The 23,332-nt window shown below is 40.2% G+C and overlaps 1 protein-coding gene across 2 annotated transcripts in view; it reads right to left on the bottom strand.

Annotated features, from left to right (window-relative positions):
* Positions 1 to 23,124, bottom strand: part of UGP2 (UDP-glucose pyrophosphorylase 2) — a 65,926-nt gene extending 42,802 nt beyond the window's left edge. The window contains exons 1-3 of one of the 2 annotated variants that reach the window (XM_062209528.1): positions 22,900 to 23,124; positions 8,242 to 8,369; positions 6,956 to 7,063 (exon numbers count right to left, since the gene is read on the bottom strand). In XM_062209528.1, the coding sequence (XP_062065512.1) occupies positions 6,956 to 7,063; positions 8,242 to 8,355 (222 nt within the window). In that variant the 5' untranslated portion in view covers positions 8,356 to 8,369; positions 22,900 to 23,124. Of the gene's footprint in view, positions 1 to 6,955; positions 7,064 to 8,241; positions 8,370 to 21,846; positions 22,193 to 22,899 lie in introns of those variants that run through there. The other variant, XM_062209527.1, reaches the window with a different exon arrangement.
* Between the last annotated feature and the right edge of the window lie 208 nt (positions 23,125 to 23,332).

The following is a 23,332-nucleotide window of genomic DNA, read 5'->3' as shown; positions in this document are numbered from 1 at the left end:
CCCCTATGAGTGTGGTTTGTGTCCCTGCTCCTCCAATTCTAATCCAGCTCCCTGCTAATGGACTGGGAAAGCAGAAGATGGCCCAGGAGATTGGGCCCCTGCCACCCATGTGGGAGACCCAGAAGAAGCTCCTGGCTACAGCCTAGCCCAGCCCCAGACAGCCGTTGCCAGCCATTTGGGGAGTGAACCAGCAGATCGAAGAGCTCGCTTGCTCGCTCACTCGCTCTCTCTCTCCCTCACTCTAACTTTCAAATAAATAAATCATAAAAAAAAAAAAAAAAAGGAATCACAGGTCTGTTGTCTGTTCCTTAATCAGGTCCCCCTCCCCCTGAAAAAACAAAGGTCCTATATACAAAGGCATGTGAAGGAAGTTAGTCTCAGGGAAAAATCAAAGACTGTTCAGTTCATTATAGAATCAAAGGTAAGGCCGGCGCCGCAGCTCAATAGGCTAATCCTCCGCTTGCGGCGCCAGCACACCAGGTTCTAGTCCTGGTCGGGGCGCCGGATTCTGTCCCAGTTGCCCCTCTTCCAGGCCAGCTCTCTGCTGTGGCCAGGGAGTGCAGTGGAGGATGGCCCAAGTGCTTGGGCCCTGCACCCGCATGGAGACCAGGATAAGCACCTGGCTCCTGCCATCGGATCAGCGCGGTGCGCCAGCCGCAGCACACCAGCCGCAGCAGCCATTGGGGGGCGAACCAATGGAAAAGGAAGACCTTTCTGTCTCTCTCTCTCTCTCTCTCTCTCTGTCTAAATCTGCCTGTCCAAAAAAAAAAAAAAAAAAAAGAATCAAAGGTAAGGAATGAGAGCTTTGGCAGTATTTTGCGAAATTATTAGTAATATATTTGCTTAGATTAGTATTTCTTTATTATTATTATTATTATTTTTTGACAGGTAGAGTGGACAGTGAGAGAGAGACAGACAGAAAGGTCTTCCTTTTGCCGTTGGTTCACCCTCCAATGGCCGCCGTGGTAGGCGCGCTGCGGCCGGCGCACCGCGCTGATCCGATGGCAGGAGCCAGGTGCTTCTCCTGGTCTCCCATGGGGTGCAGGGCCCAAGCACTTGGGCCATCCTCCACTGCACTCCCGGGCCACAGCAGAGAGCTGGCCTGGAAGAGGGGCAACCGGGACAGAATCCGGCGCCCCGACTGGGACTAGAACCCGGTGTGCCGGCGCCGTAAGGCGGAGGATTAGCCTAGTGAGCCCCGGCGCCGGCCTAGATTAGTATTTCTATACACTATAATTTTAAATTTTTATGTTAAGAAAAAGAACTTTGGTATTCGGTCACGTCCTCAGGATTATCTTGTTAAAAGTCATTATTTCATTTTTATGAAATACTTTTACATTTAGGATCTTATTTTATCACACATACAAAACAAGTCTCTAATGACTTTCCCCTTAGCTGACCACACGCTCAGAGTAAATCACCCTGTGTCATATCCCTGACCACGTGGCCTCCAGTAAGTCTTGCAGAAAAATGTGCATAGTTCAGATGCAGAGTGTACTGTGGCTTACCTTCAGGAAAAAAAAATTTGCTTTGTTTTGTACTCTGCACATATATAAGTTTTTCAAAATGCCTTTCATTTAAATAGACACATTTTAATGTTTTTGTACTGATAGAATAAAGGAAGGAAAACTCAGATATTTTTATGGTATAAAACAAAAAAATCTGTTGGAGGTAAATGCCACATTGATGCATGATATTCTCTTCATTGCCAATTCTCTCTCTTCTTCTTTCTGATCACAAAAACAATCTCAGCTTCTTGAGTTTATCTAAACAAAAAATCTGAGGCATGCATTTGGAATAGTGGTTAAATTGTTGCTTACAAAGTACACATTCCATATTTGAGTGCTAGGATTCAAAGTACTGGTTACTCCACTTCTGATCAAGCTTCCAACTAATACATCCTCTAGGAAGCTGTAAATGATGGCTCAAGTCCTTGGGAGACCTGGGTTGAGTTCTGGGCTTCTGGCTTCAGTTTGGTCTATTCCTGGCTGTTGCGGGCATTTGGAGAGTGACCCAGTGAATGGAAGGTAGGTGTAGGTGTGTGTTTGTGTGTTTCAAATAAAATGAAAATAAAATTTTTTTATACTTAGTGTATTTGTTTAGAGAATATTCTTCACAGAAATGAGAGTGCATCATTAGAGGTCAGAGCTAGCCAGATGATAGCATCTTTTTTTTTTTTTAATTTCTATTTTTAATTTTTTAACTTTTATTTAATGAATATAAATTTCCAAAGTACAGCTTAAGGATTACAATGGCTTTTCCCCCCCATAACTTCCCTCCCACCTGCAACCCTCCCATCTCCCGCTCCCTCTCTCCTTCCATTCACATCAAGATTCATTTTTTATTATTTTTATATACAGAAGATCAATTTAGCATATATTAAGTAAAGCTTTCAACAGTTTGCACCCACATAGAAACACAAAGTGAAAAATACGGTTTGAGTACTAGTTATAGCATTAAATCATGATGTACAGCACATTAAGGACAGAGATCCTACATGAGGAGTAAGTGCACAGTGACTCCTGTTGTTGACTTAATAAATTGACACTCTTGTTTATGGCATCAGTAATCACCCTAGGCTCTTGTCATGAGTTGCCAAGGCTATGGAGGCCTTTTGAGTTCGCTGACTCTGATCATATTTAGACAAGGTCATAGTCAAAGTGGAAGTTCTCTCCTCCCTTCAGGGAAAGGTACCTCCTTCTTTGATGACCTGTTCTTTCCACTGGGATCTCACTCGCAGAGATCTTTCATTTAGGTCTTCTTTTTTTTTTCCCCCAGAGTGTCTTGGCTTTCCATGCCTAAATTACTCTCATGGGCTTTTCAGCCGGATCCAAATGCCTTAAGGGCTGATTCTAAGGCCAGAGTGCTATTTAGGACATCCGCCATTCTATGAGTCTGTCGTTTATCCCGCTTCCCATGTTGGATCATTCTCTCCCTTTTTTTATTCTATCAGTTAGTATTTGCAGACACTAGTCTTGTTTATGTGATCCCTTTGACTCTTAGTCCTATCATTATGATCAATTGTGAACAGAAATTGATCACTTGGACTAGTGAGATGGCATTGGTACATGCCACCTTGATGGGATTGAATTAGAATACCCTAATATCTTTTTTTTAAAGTAGGACTCAGAAAAACCTATCAGCTTCAGCATCTCGAGTAGGCTCTAAAACTTCTCCCTTTTTTGGTTTATTTCCCATTCTTCTCCATCCCCAACACATAAGCTTGGCCAGGGCCAAGACACTCTCAACAATACAATGGTCACCTGAAGCTCCATATGCTGGCTGGACCTTCCTTGCTATACTCTAAAATACTAGTCTTAACATATCTTTAAAAAAAATTCACATAAATATTAAGATAATTTGAATTATAACATTAGTTCCATTAACCAAGTCAGTGCTGAACATTTGCCCTAACACCATAAATTGTGTTATTTTAGCCATAAGTCAATAAAATATGGATTCAATGGACTATTTAAAAAACATCTATGTGTTCACTGAGCATTAAAATATCAACACAGTAAGCAAGAGTAAAATCTGACAACATAAATTGAATGTCCTTCAATCTCAAATTTATGAAAAATGTTTTTATCTAAAAATGATACTCTGAATTGACAAAAGCTTTTGGGGTCAGTTTTTTGGGTCAAAAGAAGAAAACTACTTCAGACTTTCATTTTGAAAAATGCACTAAAGTGGGGTTGGCTATATTTTTCCATAAAGAACCAGACAGTGTATACTATAGATTTTTTAAGCCATACAGTCTTAATCACAACTATTCAATTCTGCCATTGTAGCATGACAGCAACTATAATATGTAAATGATTAAATGTGGCTACATTCCAATAATCCTTTTTTAGTATAAAGATTTACCTATTTTATTTGAAAGGCAGAATTATAGAGAGAGAGCATGTACAATCTTCTGTTTGCTGGTTCACTCCCCAAGTGGCAGCAGTGACCAGGGCTGGGCCAGCCTGAAGCCAGGAGCTAGGAGCTTCTTCTGGGTCTCCCACATGGGTAGCAGGGGCCTAAGCACTTGGGCCATTTTCCACTGCTTTCCCAGGTATATTAGCAGGGAGCTGGATCAGATGTGGAGCACCCAGGAATTGGCTCCCATATGAGATACTAGCACTGCAGGCAATAGCTTAACCTGCTATGCCACAGCGCTGTGCCCCTAATAAATTTTTACAAACTAGATGGTTGACTCTGGTAATTTGCCAACCCATGTACAAAAACAGATCTTCTGTTATGACAATGCTTATGTACACATCTTTGATATGATGTTGACAGTAAAAATGTGACTCTAAACGGCTCTTCTACCACAGTAATTTATTTTTCATTAGAAAAACTATCATCTGCATTAAAAAAAAGATTAAGGTCTGCTAAATAAAAATATTGTCTTGCAAGAAAATTGATCTTTATATAATCTAAGATCTGATAAAGAAAACCTTGAGTGGAGGGGTATGCTAGCAGTGATCAAACATTAATCCAGTATTTATATTCTCAAAATTACTTACAAAATTGCTAATACACAGACTATATACAAAAAAATACTTGTGCCTTTACGGAGATCAGGACATTGCTGAAATTCCAACATCTTTTGTCTCCACATTTCAAAACCTTCAACATTAAGGGTATATGGGATCGCAAGCATGTTTTTTACAGATGCTCAAAACTTTCAATAAAAAGCCACATGCTTTATATTCACTTGCATGTTTCTAACCTACAGAGGAAAAAATATGCTCAAAACCTAGGCTTCAAAATAAAGACATTTTAAGTGAAGACTTAGATTTATATAAACAGAAAAGGAGTGCATGAAAATCATATTATGTCCAAAATTTCTATTTATATTCTTTTTTTTCTATACCAATTTGTATTCCCATTGTAACCACAGCTCATTACATGAGTATGATCTCTTGAAAGGATTTATATGAATCCTGTTGGGGAGGAGTGAGGGTAAGTACTGAGTTATAAAAATCCCAAGGTGATTCTCATCCCTCTTCTCCTTCCTTGCCCACCCTCCAATTCTCACTTCAACAATCCCTCCTATATGTCATCATGTCTCAAAATACAGATTTCCCCACTGGCAAAGTAGGACCTTGAACCATACTGAACGTAACAAACCTGTGTGCTTTCCTTCAAGGTAGGCTCCATTTTCAAATATTAAATTTGAAAAATATTAAGTTCAAAAAAAACTGCAAGACTTCCAGACCAGCAAGAAAGACTTAAAAACAGAGAAAACCACAACTTTCGACCTAGCCCCATTATTAATTATTAGATAAGGTTACTCAATCATTAATAATTCCTAGGAAAAAAATGTAAGTATTTAAGGGGGGAATAAATAGTGCCTAAAGTTATAATTTCATGCTTGCTCCCATTTTTAAAAATCTGAATTTACATCTAGTTCCTTTTTTAAACAACATACCTCTCCAGAAAAATTATTTTATTATTTTTTTTGGGAAAAAATATTATTCATTGTACAACTTACAAGCAGAAAAATAAATCACAATTCATTCACCAGGCTAACAAAATCAAAGACCAAAAAAGTAGGTCCTAAAAAATAAGTATACTATAATTATCAAGAATTATAGGCAAGAGGAATTTTTAACTTCAATATCAAAAATGAGACTCCTCAAGGTGAATAATGAGGTAGGATTTTTGTTTTCTTTTTACAATAAGCAAGTAATTTTTTTAAATTTTAAAGTTTAAGAAATAAAAGATATTTTCTACATGTGGAAATAAAAACTCCTAACGAGGAACTATATGTAAGATTTTCTCATTAGGAAAAAATATAAAAGGAACTTCATCAGTTTCAGCTGCAATATAGGATATATACTGAATCAGAGCTGTGTTCCATTAACACTTTTACAAACAGAGGTAGTAGTCTGTTCTTAAACCAATAATAGATTATGTAAGATTACAGACATGAGAGATAAATTATCTGCATATTATTATTCACTCTATCATTCCATTTCTGCCTACAGAGCAAAGTGCTACAAGAAGCAGATGTCAAAAGAGCTGACAGGAAAGAGAAGAAAGGTCAGTATGTTTATAAACCCTGTTCCTCAGATACTCACTTCATTCACACCATCCATCAACAAACATTCACTCAGGACACCCTGGCTGACTCAAGATCTAGTATAAGAACACATTGACAAACACCTACTAATAATTAAGACACTTAAGTGCCACAGGATTGTAGAAATAACCTCTGATGTCTATAAAATGCATCATGGTTTAAAATTTTTCCACATTTTATCTTCCTAAAGCCTTCTAACAACCCTGTGAGGTACACAAAGCATTTAATGTTTCACATAGAGCTCATAAGCAGCAGAGCCAAGGTTTTGAGCCTTTGATACGCTGGACTACTCTTCCTCAGTGCAGCTTTCTAGGGGACAATGACAGAGGTACAGGCATCAAATTTGCCTCAAAGAATGGACTTTAATAGGTGAAGAGACCATGACATTCCATAAATACAACATACCCAGAAGTGCAGAAGCAGGGAAATATGAGAGTGAAGAGAATGCTATGTTGGTTCACATGAGGCAGACAGGGGAAATAATGTCATAAAATTAAGTAGAAATCATGAGATGAGCTTTAAGATTTCACCAAGTGTCTAACCACAATCCCATGAGCAATGAGAAATCAAATGGTTTGGAAGGAAAAAGAAGGAATCAATGCAAAGTTCTGATGGTGTTTCGGTACAAAACATACATTTCAAAAGAATTACTTCATTTACAACAATGTTAAGATATAAGGTTTTTAAGTTTCGAGGTTGTCCAAAAGAAAGCAAAGTAACTGAAAACTATTTCCCTAATTTTAGCATGAGAGGTTTGTAAATTCAAAGCAATTCCTGTATTTGACTTGATAGTTCTTATAGGTCCTCCACACTACCACACCTCCAAAGTTAAACTGATGTGAGAAATTACTTTAAATTTTCTTACATTGATCTAAAACTTACCGAATCTTCTGGCGGTCTCTGAATTTTTCCCCAATCCACAGAAGGTCCCTTTTCTTGCAAAAATCTATGGAATAGCTTCCGAAATCCATCAAGATCTTTTTTAGTGTGCTATGAAAACAAACATTATTGTTACAACCAGGATAATGTTTAGTATTTCACATAAACAGATACAAACTATACATTTAAAATAATTCTTACACTATCAGGAAATGGAGTAGAGTTTTTTTTTAATATCCTAATTGAAAACTAAAATGTTAATAGGAACCACATTTAAAGGAATACTGGCAAATAACCCTCCCCACTTACTTCCAGTATTATGCGATCTGACACCATTTAGTTGATGGAAATTTCAACTGGTTCTTTATATTCATATATATGTGTGTGTATAAATACACATATATATTCATATATATTTATTCAATGTCTTCTAAGTAGAAATTCATCTTTATCAAAAGAATAAAAAGGAATATAACATGTCTAACCTCAATATTAAATACAAATTGAAATAAGAAAATTTGAGAAGGATAACCTACTGAATTGCAACTAAAAAAGTAAACACCTTCGAATTCTGAGAGACTTCTTATTGTCAAAATATCATGGTTCTATTAGAATTGCCTCTTTGGAAAAGGCATGGAGAATATACAGTTGATAAACTAACTTCTCATAATTCCAACTGAACACTGATATCTATTTCTCCATCTAATGATATCAAAACATAACAAAGGAAGTACAATTATGTTCTGATTCTTTTGATGAATTTGGAAACTTTCTATTCTTTAAAAGTCTTAATGGGGGGCCAGCACTGTGGTGCAGCCAATTAAAGCCCCGGCCTACAGCACTGGCATCCCATAAGGTGCCGGTTCAAGTCCTGGATGTTCCACTTCTGATCCAGCTCCCTGCTAATGTGCCTGGGAAAGCAGTAGACTATGACCCAAGTGCTTGGGCCCCTGCACCCACACTGGAGAATGGAAGAAGCTCCTGGCTTCAGATCGGCACAGCTCCAGTCATTGTAGCCATTTGGGGAGTGAACCAGTAGATAGAAGATCTCTCTCTCTCTCTCTCAGATAAATAAATCTTTAAAAAACAACAACAAAAAGACATAATTGTTTTACAACCATCAAAGTTTAAAAACCCTTAATTGTCAAGCAACGCTTATTTTTTTGTTTTTGATGTTATCACTCATCTTATGCTTATCAGGCTGCACCACCATCATCACTGTCACCACCATCAGTAGCAGCAACTAAGCATGTGGATAAATGAAGCAAAAAACACTGTAGAGTCCTTACCTCAAACTCCTGTGCTGGTGCTGTTGTGAGTATTTTTTCTAGTTCCTTCTTCACTGATAACTCTAGCTCTTGTCGAATGACTTCTTGGAACTGAGAAGCACCATCTTGAGACATTGCTTTGCTAAGATCTTAAGATGAAAATACAAAAGCACCAAATGAAAAATCAGACATTCAAACAGGTGGTGAGCTGCAACTGACCTGTTTCTAGTATACTGAAAAATGAAAAAGGCTCAGGCCTATGGCCCCATCATCCGCTAGTCATTACCAATTAGTTAGTACTATACAATCACATGGATTCAACTCTAACTGGTATATCTATATGCCTTACTAGTGTATCTGGGACACTAACTAAAAACTTCAGAGTAGGTGGGGCAGGTGAAAGTAAAACAGTTAATTTTCATTTGCACATCTTGCTTCATTTCTACTAATGTCTCCCTACTATCAAAACTGGAGAAAAATTAAAACCAGAATGATGTTATTAATAAGAACATGTTTTACAGAACATGCCCTTATGGAATTGCTGCCTCAAAAGAGAACTGAAGGGATTTGGCAATTTCACAGAAACAAAACACTCTTCTCGCATCATCATCAGACCAGATAAAAATTTAAAGACTCCTTTCCATTTTAGAAGAGGTACCTGGGGCTGGTGTTGTGGTTGTGGTAAAGCAGATTAAGCCTCTACCTGTGATACCAGCATCCCCTATGGGTGCCCGTTTGAGATGTGACTGCTTCACTTCTGAACCAGCTCTGCTAATGCACCTGGGAAAGCAGCAAAAGATGGCCCAAGTACTTGGACCTCTGCACCCGTGTGGGAGACCTGGAAGCTCCTGGCTCCTGGTTTCAGGCTGGCCCAGCCCCAGCCATTGGGGCCATTTGGGAAGTAAACCAGTGGATGGAAGAGATTCTCTCTCTCTTTGCTCATCCACCTCCTCCTCTAACTCTGCCTTTAAGATAAAAAAATAAATCTTTTTTAAAAAGTATATACACATGTACACATACACACACCATCTACTTTCCAATGTTTTTTAAAAAAATGGTGATGGAAACATTTAACTTACTTACACTCAAAGTAAATGCCAAAATCAGATAAAACTAAATGTAATCTCAAAGTTTAAAAGTAACTAAAGTAGGGGCAGACATTTGGCTCAATGGTTGACCCACTGGATTCCTGCTAATGTACAAAACTTAGGAAGCAAAATGTGATGGTTCAAGCACTTGAGCCCCTGCCTCCCACAAGGGAAACCTGGAGTTGTGAGAAATTTCCCTAGACTTTATTTTCCCTTTGTTTAATAAGCATCAAATGCACATAATGAACAATTTACATTTTTTCTATCTCTTCTACAACTATGAACAGCTTATATGACAGAACTTTACCACAAGCCTATCACCTCTTCGACCCCATTCCACTGCTGTTTCATTCCCCTTCCCTGGGCAAAGTGCTATTCTAAAGTTCTATTTTTACTGATTAAAGAATAAGAAAGGGCTTTTTAAGGATAGCGAATATTCAAGAACAAGAGAGTGCTTAAGCAAGAAGAGTAGCTATCTTTGACACCTAGACTCAGACAAGGAGGCACAGGGCTAGAAATCATTTCCCTTTTATCCATCCCAAATTTTCTAAAGGTCTTGAATTTCTGATAGGAAAAGAAGTAAAGACTTTACAAGCTTTCTGGGATTTAACATTCTCAGATTACTTTCTGGCAATGATAGTTACATTTCTAAGGGACGGGCTATTAAAGAATCCTCTGAATAATCCAAGATTTCTAACCTCACAAAAATGTTTTGTCTCTCCCCACTTCCTAGCAATATACAATTGACCCTCTTACTTTAGGCACAGAGTAGTTTAGAAGCCAGACATTTCACTATTTTAGGCATAACTCAGAATTTTATTAGATATGACATAAATTAATCTATGCTACTTGTTTTACAGATGAAGAAACTGAGGATGAAAATAATTGACTTATCCACTGTCACCAAGCAAATTAATACTGAGCCCTATTCCACTACTGAGATAAAAATATGCTGCTTCCCACCTATCCCCTCTTCCTCCCCGACTGCCAAGTCTGGCTCTCTTTAATCTATGATATAAAATCCCTAAACATCAATTTTCTCCTGAAGAATTTTTATCAGAACTTCTTACATCCAATCAACAGAGTAACTCTCTATCACGTAAAACCAGGCTTAGGTGCTGGCATCCCACATGGGTGCCAGTTTGTGTCCCAGTTGTTCCACTTCCAATCTTTCTGCTAAAGGCCTGGGAAAAGTAGAGGAAAATGGCCCAAATGTTTGGCCCCTGCCACACACATGGGAGATCTGGAGGAAGTTCTGGCTTCAGCCTGGCTCCACCTTAGCTGTTGCCACCATCTGGGGAGTGCACCAGCAGATAGAAGATCTCTGTCTCTTCTCCCTCTGTAACTCTTTCAAATAAATAAATCTTAAAAAACAAAAACAAAAATAAAAACTGGGCTTAATAAATTTTTGTAGCTGATTTCATTAGAATTTAGTCAATTTCAGACAGAACAGGCCGATAATATCCTTCCCTAACACTCTAATACTGATAACAAAGTAACTTCATACTCTGAAGTACAAAGCTGCTTCACAAAGCACAGGAGAGGCCAAAAGAACACCAAGATCAACAAAGAGGCTGAAGAGCATTCTACCCATTCATCAGATCTATCAGTACCAATCTTCTTTGGAAGCCCATAATGAAGACATTTGTTGTTAGAGGAAAAGTGCATTCTTTATCTTAAACCAAGAAATGACTTGTGATCCAAACCAGTGTAAAACACAAATAATGTAATGGTAACTGGAGTCACCTTAAAGAAAGCTGAACTATACTGACAAAACTTGTTTCTAACTCAAGCCAGCCAGCTTCCTTTGGGTTCTTAATGCAGGCTTTAAACTCAATTATTTGAGAATATTCTTTGGGTTCTACTACTATTAGCCTGCATCTTGTCTTACCTCTCTGACCATGTTTCAGTTTCCTTAACTGGATCATCCTTTTTTCTCCTACTCCCAAGGTTTTTTTTTTTAAGATTTTATTTGAGAGGCAGAATTACAGACACAAACAGGGAGAGACAGAGACATCTTCCATCTGCTGGTTTACACCCCAAATGGCTGCAGTGGTTGGAGCTGGGCTGATCCGAAGCCAGGAGCTTCTTCTGGGTCTCCCACATGGGTGCAGGGGCCCAAGAGACTTGACCCATCTCCCACTGCTTTCCCAGGGCATAGCAGAGAGCTGGACTGCAAGAGCAGCCAGGACTCCAACCAGCACCCATATGGGATGCCGGTGCCACAGGCAGAGACACCATGCCCAAGGTTTTCTAAGATTTTGTCCCCAGGATCATTTTTCCTCCCCTTAGTTATGCCCTCCTTTATCAATCTCCTTACTGATAACACTCAAATGTGTGCCTCTCATCCTGATCTTTATACTATGCTCCAAGGTCACATACCCTACCACCTTCTAGACTTTTTGTAGCTAATACCTAGCTAGGTACCTTAAACTTGACATGTCCAAAATAAAACTTATCATCCAAACTAAATACTCTTCTTGCCCTCTCTGCTTCTTTTCTGCTCACTAATCTGGTGGTGCTAACCTTAAACTACAAATCCCGTCATATCATGTTCCTCATTTGATGGGCTGCTCATTCATAATGAAATAAATATAAATTCCTTATCCAGGAATGCCTTTTTTTTAGAGAGTTGTTTTTTTTTTTTTGTTTTTTTTTGAAAGAGTTTCAGAGAGAGGTAGAGACAGAGAGAGAGGTCTTCTATCCGCTGGTTCACTCCCCAGATGGCCGTAATGGCTAGAGCTGCACCAATCCGAAGCCAGGAGCTTTATCCAGGTCTCCCACATGAGTGCAGGGGCCCAAAAACTTGGGCCATCTTCTACTGTTATCCCAGGTCATAGCAGAGAGCTGGGTCGGAAGAGGAGCAGCCAGGATAGAACTGGCATCCATATGGGATGCCGGTGCTTCAGGCCAGGGCATTAACCCACTACACCACAGTGCCAGCCCCCAGGAATGTCTTAAAAGCCAAGTTGAAGCATCTTTTTGAGTAACCAAAGCTAATCAAACTGCTAAATAAAAATGCCAAGGGCTGCAATTTCCTACTCTATTTGTGACATCTAGAATAGTGTTTCTAAATGTTAATGTACATACAAACCACTTGATGGCCTTGTTAAAACAGATTCCTGGATAAGCCCCCAGAGATACTAACTCAATATGTCTGAGCTGTGGAAAATAAAGCATTTCCAATCATCAAACACAGCTAGTTTGGTTTTGAGTAGCTCCAAGAAGGACCATACTGTTTAGCTTACTAAGTTTGTAACAACCATATCCCTTGTCCCTCTTCCTACTCTCGTGCCATTTTGCCACTACTTTCTGCCTCAATACCATGTGTTTCAGAGGGCACCAGAACCAGATAATCTAAAGCCTTCTCAGTGACAGGTTTAAATATGAAAAATTAATATCATTCTGGTCAATGAGGCACAAGGGCACACTTTGCCAAGCAATTTTGAAGACAGTTATTTCTTGCTTAAAAAAAAGATTTACCTGAGAAAACATGAGAGAAAGTCCATATGAATGCTTACTAAATGCCTTTTAAAAAGTATTTATGGGGCCGGCACCGTGGCTCACTTGGTTAATCCTCTGCCTGAGGCACTGGTATCCCATATGGGCGCCGGGTTCTAGTCCCGGTTGTTCCTCTTCCAGTCCTGCTCTCTGCTGTGGTCCAGGAGGGCAGTGGAGGATGGCCCAAGTGTTTGGGCCCCCGCACCTGCATGGGAGACCAGAAAGAAGCACCTGGCTCCTGGCTTCGGATTGGCGCAGCATCAGCCGTAGCGGCCATTTGGGGAGTGAACCAACGGAAGGAAGACCTTTCTCTCTGTCTCTCCCTCTCACTGTCTATAACTCTATCTCTCAAATAAATAAAATCTTTAGAAAAAAAGCAAAAACTGTTACAATTTTAGGTTTCTCATTAATAATTAATATTAACCTTGCTTTCATACAATAGAATAGCTCTTAAAATCTAAAAAAAAAAAAAAAAAAAAAAAAAACACACACACACACAACAACAAACCAGCAACAACTATCAATTGTGGAAAACAGAACATCCGGAAGAGGTCTGCCAAATATGAGTAATATTACTTTGCTTTAACTTTATTGGATGATAAAAAAGTCATGCTTAGGGGCCCATCACACTCATTTGTTGAGAAGATGGATACAGGGTACAACATAAAATCACTACCAAGGGCCAAAAAAGATCTAAGAGCCCTGCCAGATAACTTGACATATGTGCATTTAGGTAAAAATTTTTAAGCTTAACTTTATCAGTGAGTCCATTTCTCAATCTTGGAAACAAAGAAACAGAGGCCCAGAGATGCCGACTTACACAGTGGTGGTGCCAAGCTTGACACCAAGCTCTGTGGCCTCATGCCCTGCTTTTCTCCTACTGGAGGAAGGTCTCTTCTTTCTCAGTTATAGTATATTTACATGGTTTACCACCTCCAGGAGTACGCCACCAAATTTTAATAAAAACTAGCAATTCAACTATGTCTATTATGTGAGGTTGCATTTACAAATTAAAATTAGCTTTCTGCTACTGCATCTTATATTCCTCACCTTTTCCTTATACAAGTATATTGTTTGTTTCTGAGCCATGAAAATAAATCGAAGAAAGCTTTTATGTACTCTATAAATATTTTATTACCAAGGCTAAGTATTTTACCATTAGCACTAACGAGCCCCAAACCATACATATGTTATCCTATTTTCCTATTTTCTTTAGAAGGTTTAAAATTCTAGGCAGGGGTGTAACACAAAAGTATCACATCAATTACATCAGGGCAGCTACCAAAGGAAAATACAAACTCTAATTACTTTGTCTGCAAGTGACTGTGGCCAAGGAGTAGGTGGAGCTACTGTCAAAGGCAGTGTGTCCTTTAGAATAGCATTTTTAGGGATGGGCATTTGGCTCAGCAGTGAAGATTTGCCTTGGGACATCCACATCCCATATCCCTCATTACAGTACCTGGACTTGATTTCTGGCTCCAATTCCTCACTCCAGCCTCCTGCTAATGCACACCCTAGGAGGCAGCAGGTGACAGCCCAAGTACTTGGTTCCTGACACAAGGAGACACAGACTGATTTCCTGGCTCCTGGCTTCAGCCTATCCCAGTCCCGGCCACTGTAGAAATTTGAAGAGTGATCTGGCAGATAGAAGAGCTCTTTCTGACTGTTTCTTTCTGTGTGTCTCTTTGCCTTTTAGACATGGGCATTTATCTAAGCAGTCAAGATGCTCACATACCATAATGTGTAGTACCTGGGTTTAAGTCCTGGCTCCAACTCTGGACTCCAGCTTCCTGCCAATGCAGATCCTGAGAGGCAGCAGCAGGGTCTCCTGCAACCTATGTGGGAAACCTGGGTAGTGTTCCCTCCTGCTTCCAGCTTTGATCCCACTCAGCCCTGCTCAGACCATTGTAGGCATCTGGTGATTGAACCAACAGACAGGAACTCTACCTCTCTCTTTTCTTTCTCCCATCCCTTTCCCTCTCAAGTAAGTAAATTCTAGGGGCCAGCACTGTGGCATCACAGGCACCAGTTCAAGCCCTGGCTGCTCCATCCCATATGGGCACCAGTCTGAGCCCTGGCTGTTCCACTTCAGATCCAGCTCCCTGATAATGAACCTGGGAAAGCAGTAGAAAATGGCCAAAGTGCTAGGGCCCCAGCACCCACGTGGGAGGCCTAGATGAAGCTCCTGGTTTTGGTTTGGCCCAGCCCTGGCCATTGCGGCCATTTGGGGGAATTAACCAGCAAATGGAAGATCCCTCTCTCTCTCTGCCTCTGCCTCTCTATAACTTTCAAATAAATAAATAAATGTTAAAGAAAAGAGAAAATTCTAAAAAAAATTTCAATAGTATTCTTACAATTTGGTTGCTAACAAGTAAAAAGTAGACAGCATATTATGAATATTTCAGGTTCAAAAGTACAATGAATTATATATTTTTTATAAAAATACAAGTGAAATCACAAACAGGGAATTCTCTTGATTTACACAGGAAATCTAACAAACTCTCTACAAATCTTTTGGACAAATGAAATATTTGGTTGTTTGTGTAAGTTAACAAAGACAATGTAGTCAATTTCTCCATAGTTCTCAAAAACAATCCTTCATTGTCAAAATGGTTTGGGGATATACTTGATTTCATTTGGCAATGAATAAAAGAATTAACAATGGAACTATTGGCAGAGGCAGAATGTGAATTCTAGACAATTACTTTGCACCAACTAAAGGAGATGCCTGAATCACCAATCAAGAGAACTGGGAAGCAGCTTTCAAATGCAGTATTCTTTTCTCACATATAAATCGCCCAATTAAAAAACATAAAGTTTAATTTTCTTTCCATAGTTTAACAAGTCAACTTCCAAATAATTTAAAATTTATTCAGGAAAAGATGCATGCCTAGTATATTTTTAGAGATCTAAGAAACATGGTATGATCCATAAAATTACCAAAATCAAGATGTCTACACTTCATATACTATTACCCCAAGTTCAAAATATGATACTTTAGAAAAGAAATGGCTGTGTCAAAAAAGTAATAGTCTTTAGGAAAAAAAACTCCAGCTTTTAAAGAGATCTGATGCAATATAAAGAGTAGTAAGTGAATCATATTTACTTACCTATTCCATCCAAAACCCAAATTTATTCTAAAACTGCTGAAATTTTCTCAAAGGTAAAAATGCTGGATAAAAGAATAGTACTATGGAAAATTAGTGTTTCTAACTACCATTCATTGTCACAGATGATCACAAGTTAGTTTGACTTTGATATATTTGTTCATATTAATTTTTTTAAAGATTTATTTGAAAGAGTTACAGAGAAAAGTGGGGTGGGGGGAGGAGAGAAAGAGAGAGAGAGAGAGAATATGAATCTTCCAATCATTGGTTCATTCCCCAAATGGCCACAGTGGCCGGAGCTGGGTGATCTGAAGCCAGGAGTTTCTTCCAAGTCTCCCACATGGGTGCAGGGGCCCAAAGACTTGGGCCATTCTCTGTTGCTTTCCCAGGCACAACAGCAGGGAGCTGTATTGGAAGTGGAGCAACAGGGACTGGAACCAGTGCCCATATAGGATGCCGGCACTGCAGGCCAGGGTCCTGGCTCAGTAATGAATGTACCCGATTTTCTGAGAACTCTTAAGGCCCACACTTCTGCAAACAGTACCAAACACAACTTGGTGGGAACTGCAAAAACTTGGTGGAAATTGGAAAATGATAGACCATTACTCCATTTATCTAAAACATTTGCATTATGTTAACTGATGCTTCTTTCAGAAACTAAGTATTCTATTATTTGAATTAAAGTTGCTGCTACAATTCATCTATAAAGAAAAAAATGGCATATACAAAGAGAATAGTCTCTATGAAGAGCTATTGGAAGCTATTACCTACTGTGTAAACTTTTTAATGTATCTTGAGGATATTAAAATGGAACTTAAGAAGTGTACAGTTAGTATTTCTTATTTCTCTAATGTTTCTTGTCAACTTTTTCTCTCAGCAGGCTTTCACAAATGAAAACCATTCATTTAATTAGAAAGCTGAGTTAGCAAGAATATGGGCAATTTAACAAGAGCTTACAAGGTCCATGTTGGAAAACACTCAAGTTTTCATCTGCTCATCTCTTCCTTTTTTAATTTCTTTGAATTTTACATTTATAACAGTGACTCTTAATTTAACAAAATCCCCCCCCAGCAATATAATACTATGTCTTAAAAATGAGGGGTAAAAAAATAAAAATAAGGGGTATGTGTTAGTCATAATGCTTTATGACCATTTGCTGCACATAGTCCTGACTCAAATCCAGGCCATACTCCCCTTGGGTTAAAAGCATTCTAGTCATCTAAATGACCGACAATAGGCGGCTAAATTTGGTTTTGGGATTTGTCAGTGTCTGACCTTAACAACCAGACCCCAGAATGCTTCTCATCCCTGTATTCATCTGAGAATCTTCCAGTAATAATTAGCTCAGTAATCGTCACTGGCTAACTGCCATCCACCAAACAGGAATCACCGAAAAGAGTCACAAAAAGAATTCCAACAAATGGGAAAGTTGACAGAACTCAAATATTTTTAAAGTGACACAGTGGTACTTAAAATGGTCTTTCCTGAAACAGAATTATCTCCATTTAAGAACGTTAAGGAAAACTTTTACATAATTTAGATAATGGAATATTAAAAATAGTTTTTAAGAAGTGCCTCTAACGTTACATACAAGCACATATGAATTTAGATGGCTAGACATTAGTCTCTCTACCACTTATAAGTTTTGAAACATTTAGACAGATTATCCCATAGCTCTCAGAACTTTTCAAAAGCAAAAATCCAATAGGCACCCCTGAGAAACCTAGAGAAAAAGTCACAGCAGCTAATGACCCCCCAACACCTCCAAACTGTGAAAAGAAGATCCTTCTCACTCAGCTATGAAAGAGATAGTATTCAGATTTATTTAAAATAACTGGAAGTGCTGCAATAACCCTTGGGGCAGAGAAAACCAGCAGCTAAAGAAGCAATCTCACAGGCAAACAAAAGGTGACCTGAGGGCAGTGTACACCAGCTTGGAAGAACACCGCAAATCCAGCAAAGGGTCTATGACAAAGAACTTTAAAGTTCCTGAGAAACATAGACCTGGGGAGATGGCCAAGAAAAACTGAACCTTCTTTTGGCCAAAGAATTCATACTAATAACTCTTCTGCATATCAACACTACGTATTTTCTTTAATTGCACAGATCTACCTAATAGCTTATGGTCAAAATGCCTCACGATGGAGATGTCCAGTTTTCCTATAAAGTACATACATTGCCTAGATTTGGGGAAAGAAATTCAGGCTAAGTGCAGCAATCCTTTGTCTCATAACATTCAAAAACCTGTACAGGGGTGGTAGTTTGGCTCAGGGGTAAAGCCCCACCTATTTGGGATGCCTGCATCACATATCAGAAAGCCTGGGTTTGAGTCCCAGTTCCACTCCAGATCCCAGCTTCCTGCTAATGTGCAACCCGGGAAGCAGCTACAATAGCTCAATTTAAGAACACGGAGGGACAATTTTACTACTAAAAAAAAAAAATTGGGTATTAATGCTTTTAATAGTAGTTAGGACCACGCCACGAATTTGAGAGACCCACATTGAGTTCCTGGCTCCTTGATTTAGCATGGCCCAGCCCCAGCTGTTGTGGGCATTTAGAATATGAACCAGAGGATGAGAAACTTTTTTTCCTTTCAAATAAGTAAGTAAAAATTAAGGGGAAAAAAAGCTATGTGTGTATACAATACACAGATATAATACCCAGACCTGCTTAACTACAAGTGCCTAGCATGCGGGATACATCAGAAGTCCCAATATACTGTACTGCACATATGAAACAGTCAAAAAAATTTTTGTTGACTGGACTAAAATCAAAAGTCCCAAATGTACATTTACCTCCACACTATCCATGCATCATTCTGCCCCATCATTCCCATCCCTGCATTTTTTTTAAAGCCTATCAACTACCAAGTACCTGAGCCTGACTGAACACCAAACCTGGAATAGGAAAATAGAGAACTGTCACACCTGTCTTGTTTCTGTTCATTTCTGTTGATGACATGTGGTTATACTTTTGATGGCAATACTACCAGGAAGGCCACCATTATTTCTAGAAAGAAAAATAAAATGTATTGGCCCTGAAATATGTGCCTAGCTCTCTTATAATTAATCTCATTTTAACTTCTCAATAACCCTGAGGTATAAAGTATTGATACTCAACTTTCGTATAGGTAGAAACTAAGGTTCAGGAAAGTTATTTCTCTAAGAATACCTGTTAGTAATAGGATTCAATCCTGTGTCCATACCTTTACATCCTTCTCAACATTTGTCTAATCTAAGAAGTGTTATAAAAAACAAGCAAAAATGTAGGCTAACCCACTAAAATAGCACATGGTAAGTACTGAATTGTGGGATTCTCATTTGCAATCCATGATTAATTCTTTTAGAGCATCCACTACTTACAAGACAACTCCTTTCTTCTAGGGATATATTATCTTTGCCTAAAGAGAATGAGTCTAGTTGGAGAAACAGGCCATTTTTATAGTTTTTAATACAAAAAGCACAAAATGGGTGGACAGCATAAGGATTTCTAACAGGTTCATTACTTGTGAACTATGGACAAGATACTTAACTTTCCTCAGCTATTTATAAGAGCATGATAAAAGTATATTACTTCTTAGGAAGCTTAAATTAAACAAAGTATGAAAGTAGTTAGGAGCCTAACATTTATTAACTCTTTCCCCTAGAAAGTAGTATGAGCTACATGCCATTGAGTTCAAATGCTTTCTTAAAAAATCAGAAACAAAAACTCCAATTTATATACTTGAAAATTGATCTGAGGAGACAGAAGTCAATCAGGTTTATCATTTATATCTTAGACTTATCATTTACAACTGCATAGGGTTAAACATATAGAGGGCTCACACTTGCAGCATAAAATTTAAAACGAGAACATTTGTTTAAAAAAAAATGGGGGAAAGATGTTATCTTTTTTGTACAAAACTGCTGGTTTAAAAGAAAAACCATTTGGCCGGCGCCGTACCATGGATTACTTGGCTAACCCTCTGCCTGCGGCGCCCGCACCCCACGTACTAGTCCCAGTTGCTCCTCTTCCCATCCAGCTCTCTGCTGTGGCCCGGGAGGGCAGCGGAGGATCGCCCAAGTGCTTGGGTCCCTGCACCCACATGGGAGACCAGGAGGAAGGACCCGGCTCCTGGCTCCGGACTGGCACAGCGCCGGCCCTAGAGGCCATTAAGGGAGTGAACCAATGGAAGGAAGACCTTTCTCTCTGTCTCTCTCTGTCTCTAACTCTCTCTCTGTCTCTCTCTCACTGTCTAACTCTGCCTGGCAAAAAATAAAAAAAAAAAGAAAAACCATTTAAAATAAAAGAGGATGGCAACTAAATGCAGTGTTATCTTGGATTGAATCATAAGAATAGCACTCTGAATTAGGTGTGTAGTGTAGCTAACAGTAATGTATCTATATTATGTCTAATTTTTCTATAAATCTATATATATATTCCAAAATAAAAAGCTCATTTTTTAGAAAACCTGATGACAAAGTAATGACAAGCATATATAGCAATTCTTAAGTATTGCGATTGGATTTAAAACCTCCTGAGGATAGTTAGTGGTAACACTAAAGACTATTAACACATACCAACTCAGCAAGTTATTCCAAAACATAAGTACATGGAACATCTTCAGTCTAATAATATTCTTAACTTTTAAAGAGAAGTGACTAGTCTACTTTCCCCAGCATTCTCACAAAATACTAACTTTATGGTAACTGAGTATTATTGCTATTAAAAACCACTAAGTTTCAACAGTAACCTCTGCCTTTCTACTCTTCAGTAAAACGTGCATTCAATTAGAACCTAAGTATCTCTTAACCACATTTAAGGTATAACATGAATTTGAAAGTCTAATGACAAATGGCATTTCTGAGCTTGGTGCTAACGGAAGGCATGAATGCCCCAATTGTTTCCAGAGTAATGCAGGTAGAAAATTCATACTTTATGACACAAAACTTAAAGAAGAGTTAATAAAGTCACTAGGGCATTTTTATTCCCAGGGTAAAATGATGGCCCTTACTAACACACTTTTTTTTTTTTTTTTTTAAGTTCAGCTGCATTTATTGACACTTAACATTAAGTGGTTGGGAACTTTACTAGCAGTGTGTTCAGCAAGATGGCTGAAGCTTTCAACACTGCTGGGATCTGCAAGAAAAGGATTTACTTGCATACCAGAAAGCAAATCCTACACTACAAATTGGTGACAGAGGTTTAAGGCAGCACTAGTTTCAGTGCCTACACCATACACACACATAACAATCTTACTGCTGTGCTCTGCTGACAAGCATGCCTTAGCCCTTTCTTAATACACATGTGGAAATTTAGAGGTCAATTTACAAATTTCAAAGAAATCTTTCTTCACATTTTCATAATTCAAAAAAGGAAAAATAAACACAGCAATGCAGCAAAGTCATTTCTCCAGTAGAAATGACCTCCAGCTCTCACGAGTTACTCCCGGTTTCGCAATAAATGAATCTGAGACTCTTTTAACCACGTACACACAAACACAGCAGAAGCTGAGAACACTAAAGCTTCCTCAATAGTCCTCAGTAAAACCCACCTGCCTTCCCCTAGCCCTCCCGGTTCTCCTTCCCGTCCGCGCCCACATATACAGGTACCTTGACACTGACCAAGAAAAGAGAACAGGGATTAATCAGTAGCCAAAACCTTGTTTTATCATCATTTACAGCCACTATCCAGGGAAACTGAAGTACTCATAAATCTGATTTCAGGGAGGCAAAACTAAACCCAGAGGGGCAGAACGGTATAAATTATACCTATCTGAACCGCCAACTCAGAAGCTCAACGCGGTTCAGATGTCAATTTAACGAAAAGGATTTCGCAAATGGTATCTCAAATGAACATTTTCTACTTCCAAATCATCCACCCAACCTCAAGACTGCCAGTACCCAAATTCGGCTGAATCAACCCGTGAGATAAGAAGAAGCACGTCTTACCTTGTACAAATCTTGACATTTTAGAGTTTTATTAAAACACTTTGATTTACAATTTTTTAATTTCTAGAGGAGTCACACTACCGGGCAGGTCTCTCTTCCTCTCTTGCTTTAATAACCGACGAGTTCTTTCTCCTCCTTATGTTTAGCTACTTAGGGGAGTATTCATTCAACGGATTAAAACTTGCTCCAAAAAAATATATATATGAAGATATATGTACACCTAGAGAATCTTCCAACTCCAAAAGACGGAAACTTGGTGCGAATTGGTCTGCTTGGGAACTCCTGGCTACACTGCGCTCCTTGACACAAACGAGGGCCAGCCGGAGACTCCCGGAAAAGGTAAAACCACACGAACTTAAATTTCATCAATGAAAGAGGCGGACCTACAGCTGCTGTCTCACCGCCCCTCGATCTCCACGCCCTCTGGGGCTGGACTGCAGCAGGAACCCGGGGCGCACCCTCGCCGCCCCCCTCCCCAGCGCAGCCATCCAGTCTCGGGCGGGTACCCCGGAAAACTCCTGTCAACCGCGGCTCCCGCCCAAGCACGAGTTACCCAGGCGGGTCAGGCGGCAATGGGGGATGGGGAGGGGGACGCAAATGGAACCATTTTTACCAGCCCCAAAATATCCTGGGACTGGGAGGCGCTAGGAATTCCACGCTCAGGCGGGCCAACTGGCCGGGGCCTCAGGTCACCCGCGGCCTCCAGCTCCCCGCCAGACTGCCGCGGGCGGCGAAACCCCGCCGGGGCTTTTTCGCTGCAGAGGCCGAAGGCTACGTCGTCCCTCCCTCCCCGCCCCGCGAACATTAAAGGGCCGCCGGAGAGGGCCGGACCCCACGCCCGTTCGGAATCCCCAGGGAGAGCTCCGACCCTTCTTCCCACACGTTTTCTCGTCCCTCCTGCCCTGCGCTCTCCCCAATCCCAAATTCGGCCTCTGGAACCACAGCGGCTGGGGGAGAGGAACTCTACTCCTCTCAAAAAGAGAAACAGAAGCTCAGGGGATCGCCGGAAGCCCGCCCCGCCCCGCCGCTCCCCAAGCAGCTGGCGAGACCCACCTTCCTTCTCTTCCTTTAGCAGCTGGGAAATTGGGGGGCGTTTATGGCGCCCCAGGAAGAAAGCTGGCAGGCTGAGAGAATGTCACCTCTGAGGCACCCTTCTCTCTTCCCCCTCTTCCCTCACAGGTGCACACCTCGAGTCCCTCGCTAGCGGTCGCAGCCCAGCTGCTGACCCCCTCTTGCCCAAACGCCTGCCGGCTGCTGACACCCAACACCCCCACTTTCTCCTGAACGCCTCCCCTCCCCCTCCACTCGGAGCAGCCCCCCCTCAATGCGGAAATGTCCCCGCGGCGCAGAACGACGGGCGCAGCCACCAGTCCGGAACCGAGGCGGGCGCAGGGCCTGGCCAATGAGAGGTGTGGAGGTGGCAGGAGGCGGGGCGTCTGCGGCACGAGAGAGCGCGGTGGAGGCGGGCGCTGAGCCGCACGCGGGA

This window comes from Lepus europaeus, chromosome 13, assembly GCF_033115175.1.
Source record: "Lepus europaeus isolate LE1 chromosome 13, mLepTim1.pri, whole genome shotgun sequence".
In the NCBI taxonomy this organism is placed as follows: Eukaryota; Metazoa; Chordata; class Mammalia; order Lagomorpha; family Leporidae; genus Lepus; species Lepus europaeus.
This window is presented reverse-complemented; position numbering and strand designations above follow the sequence as displayed.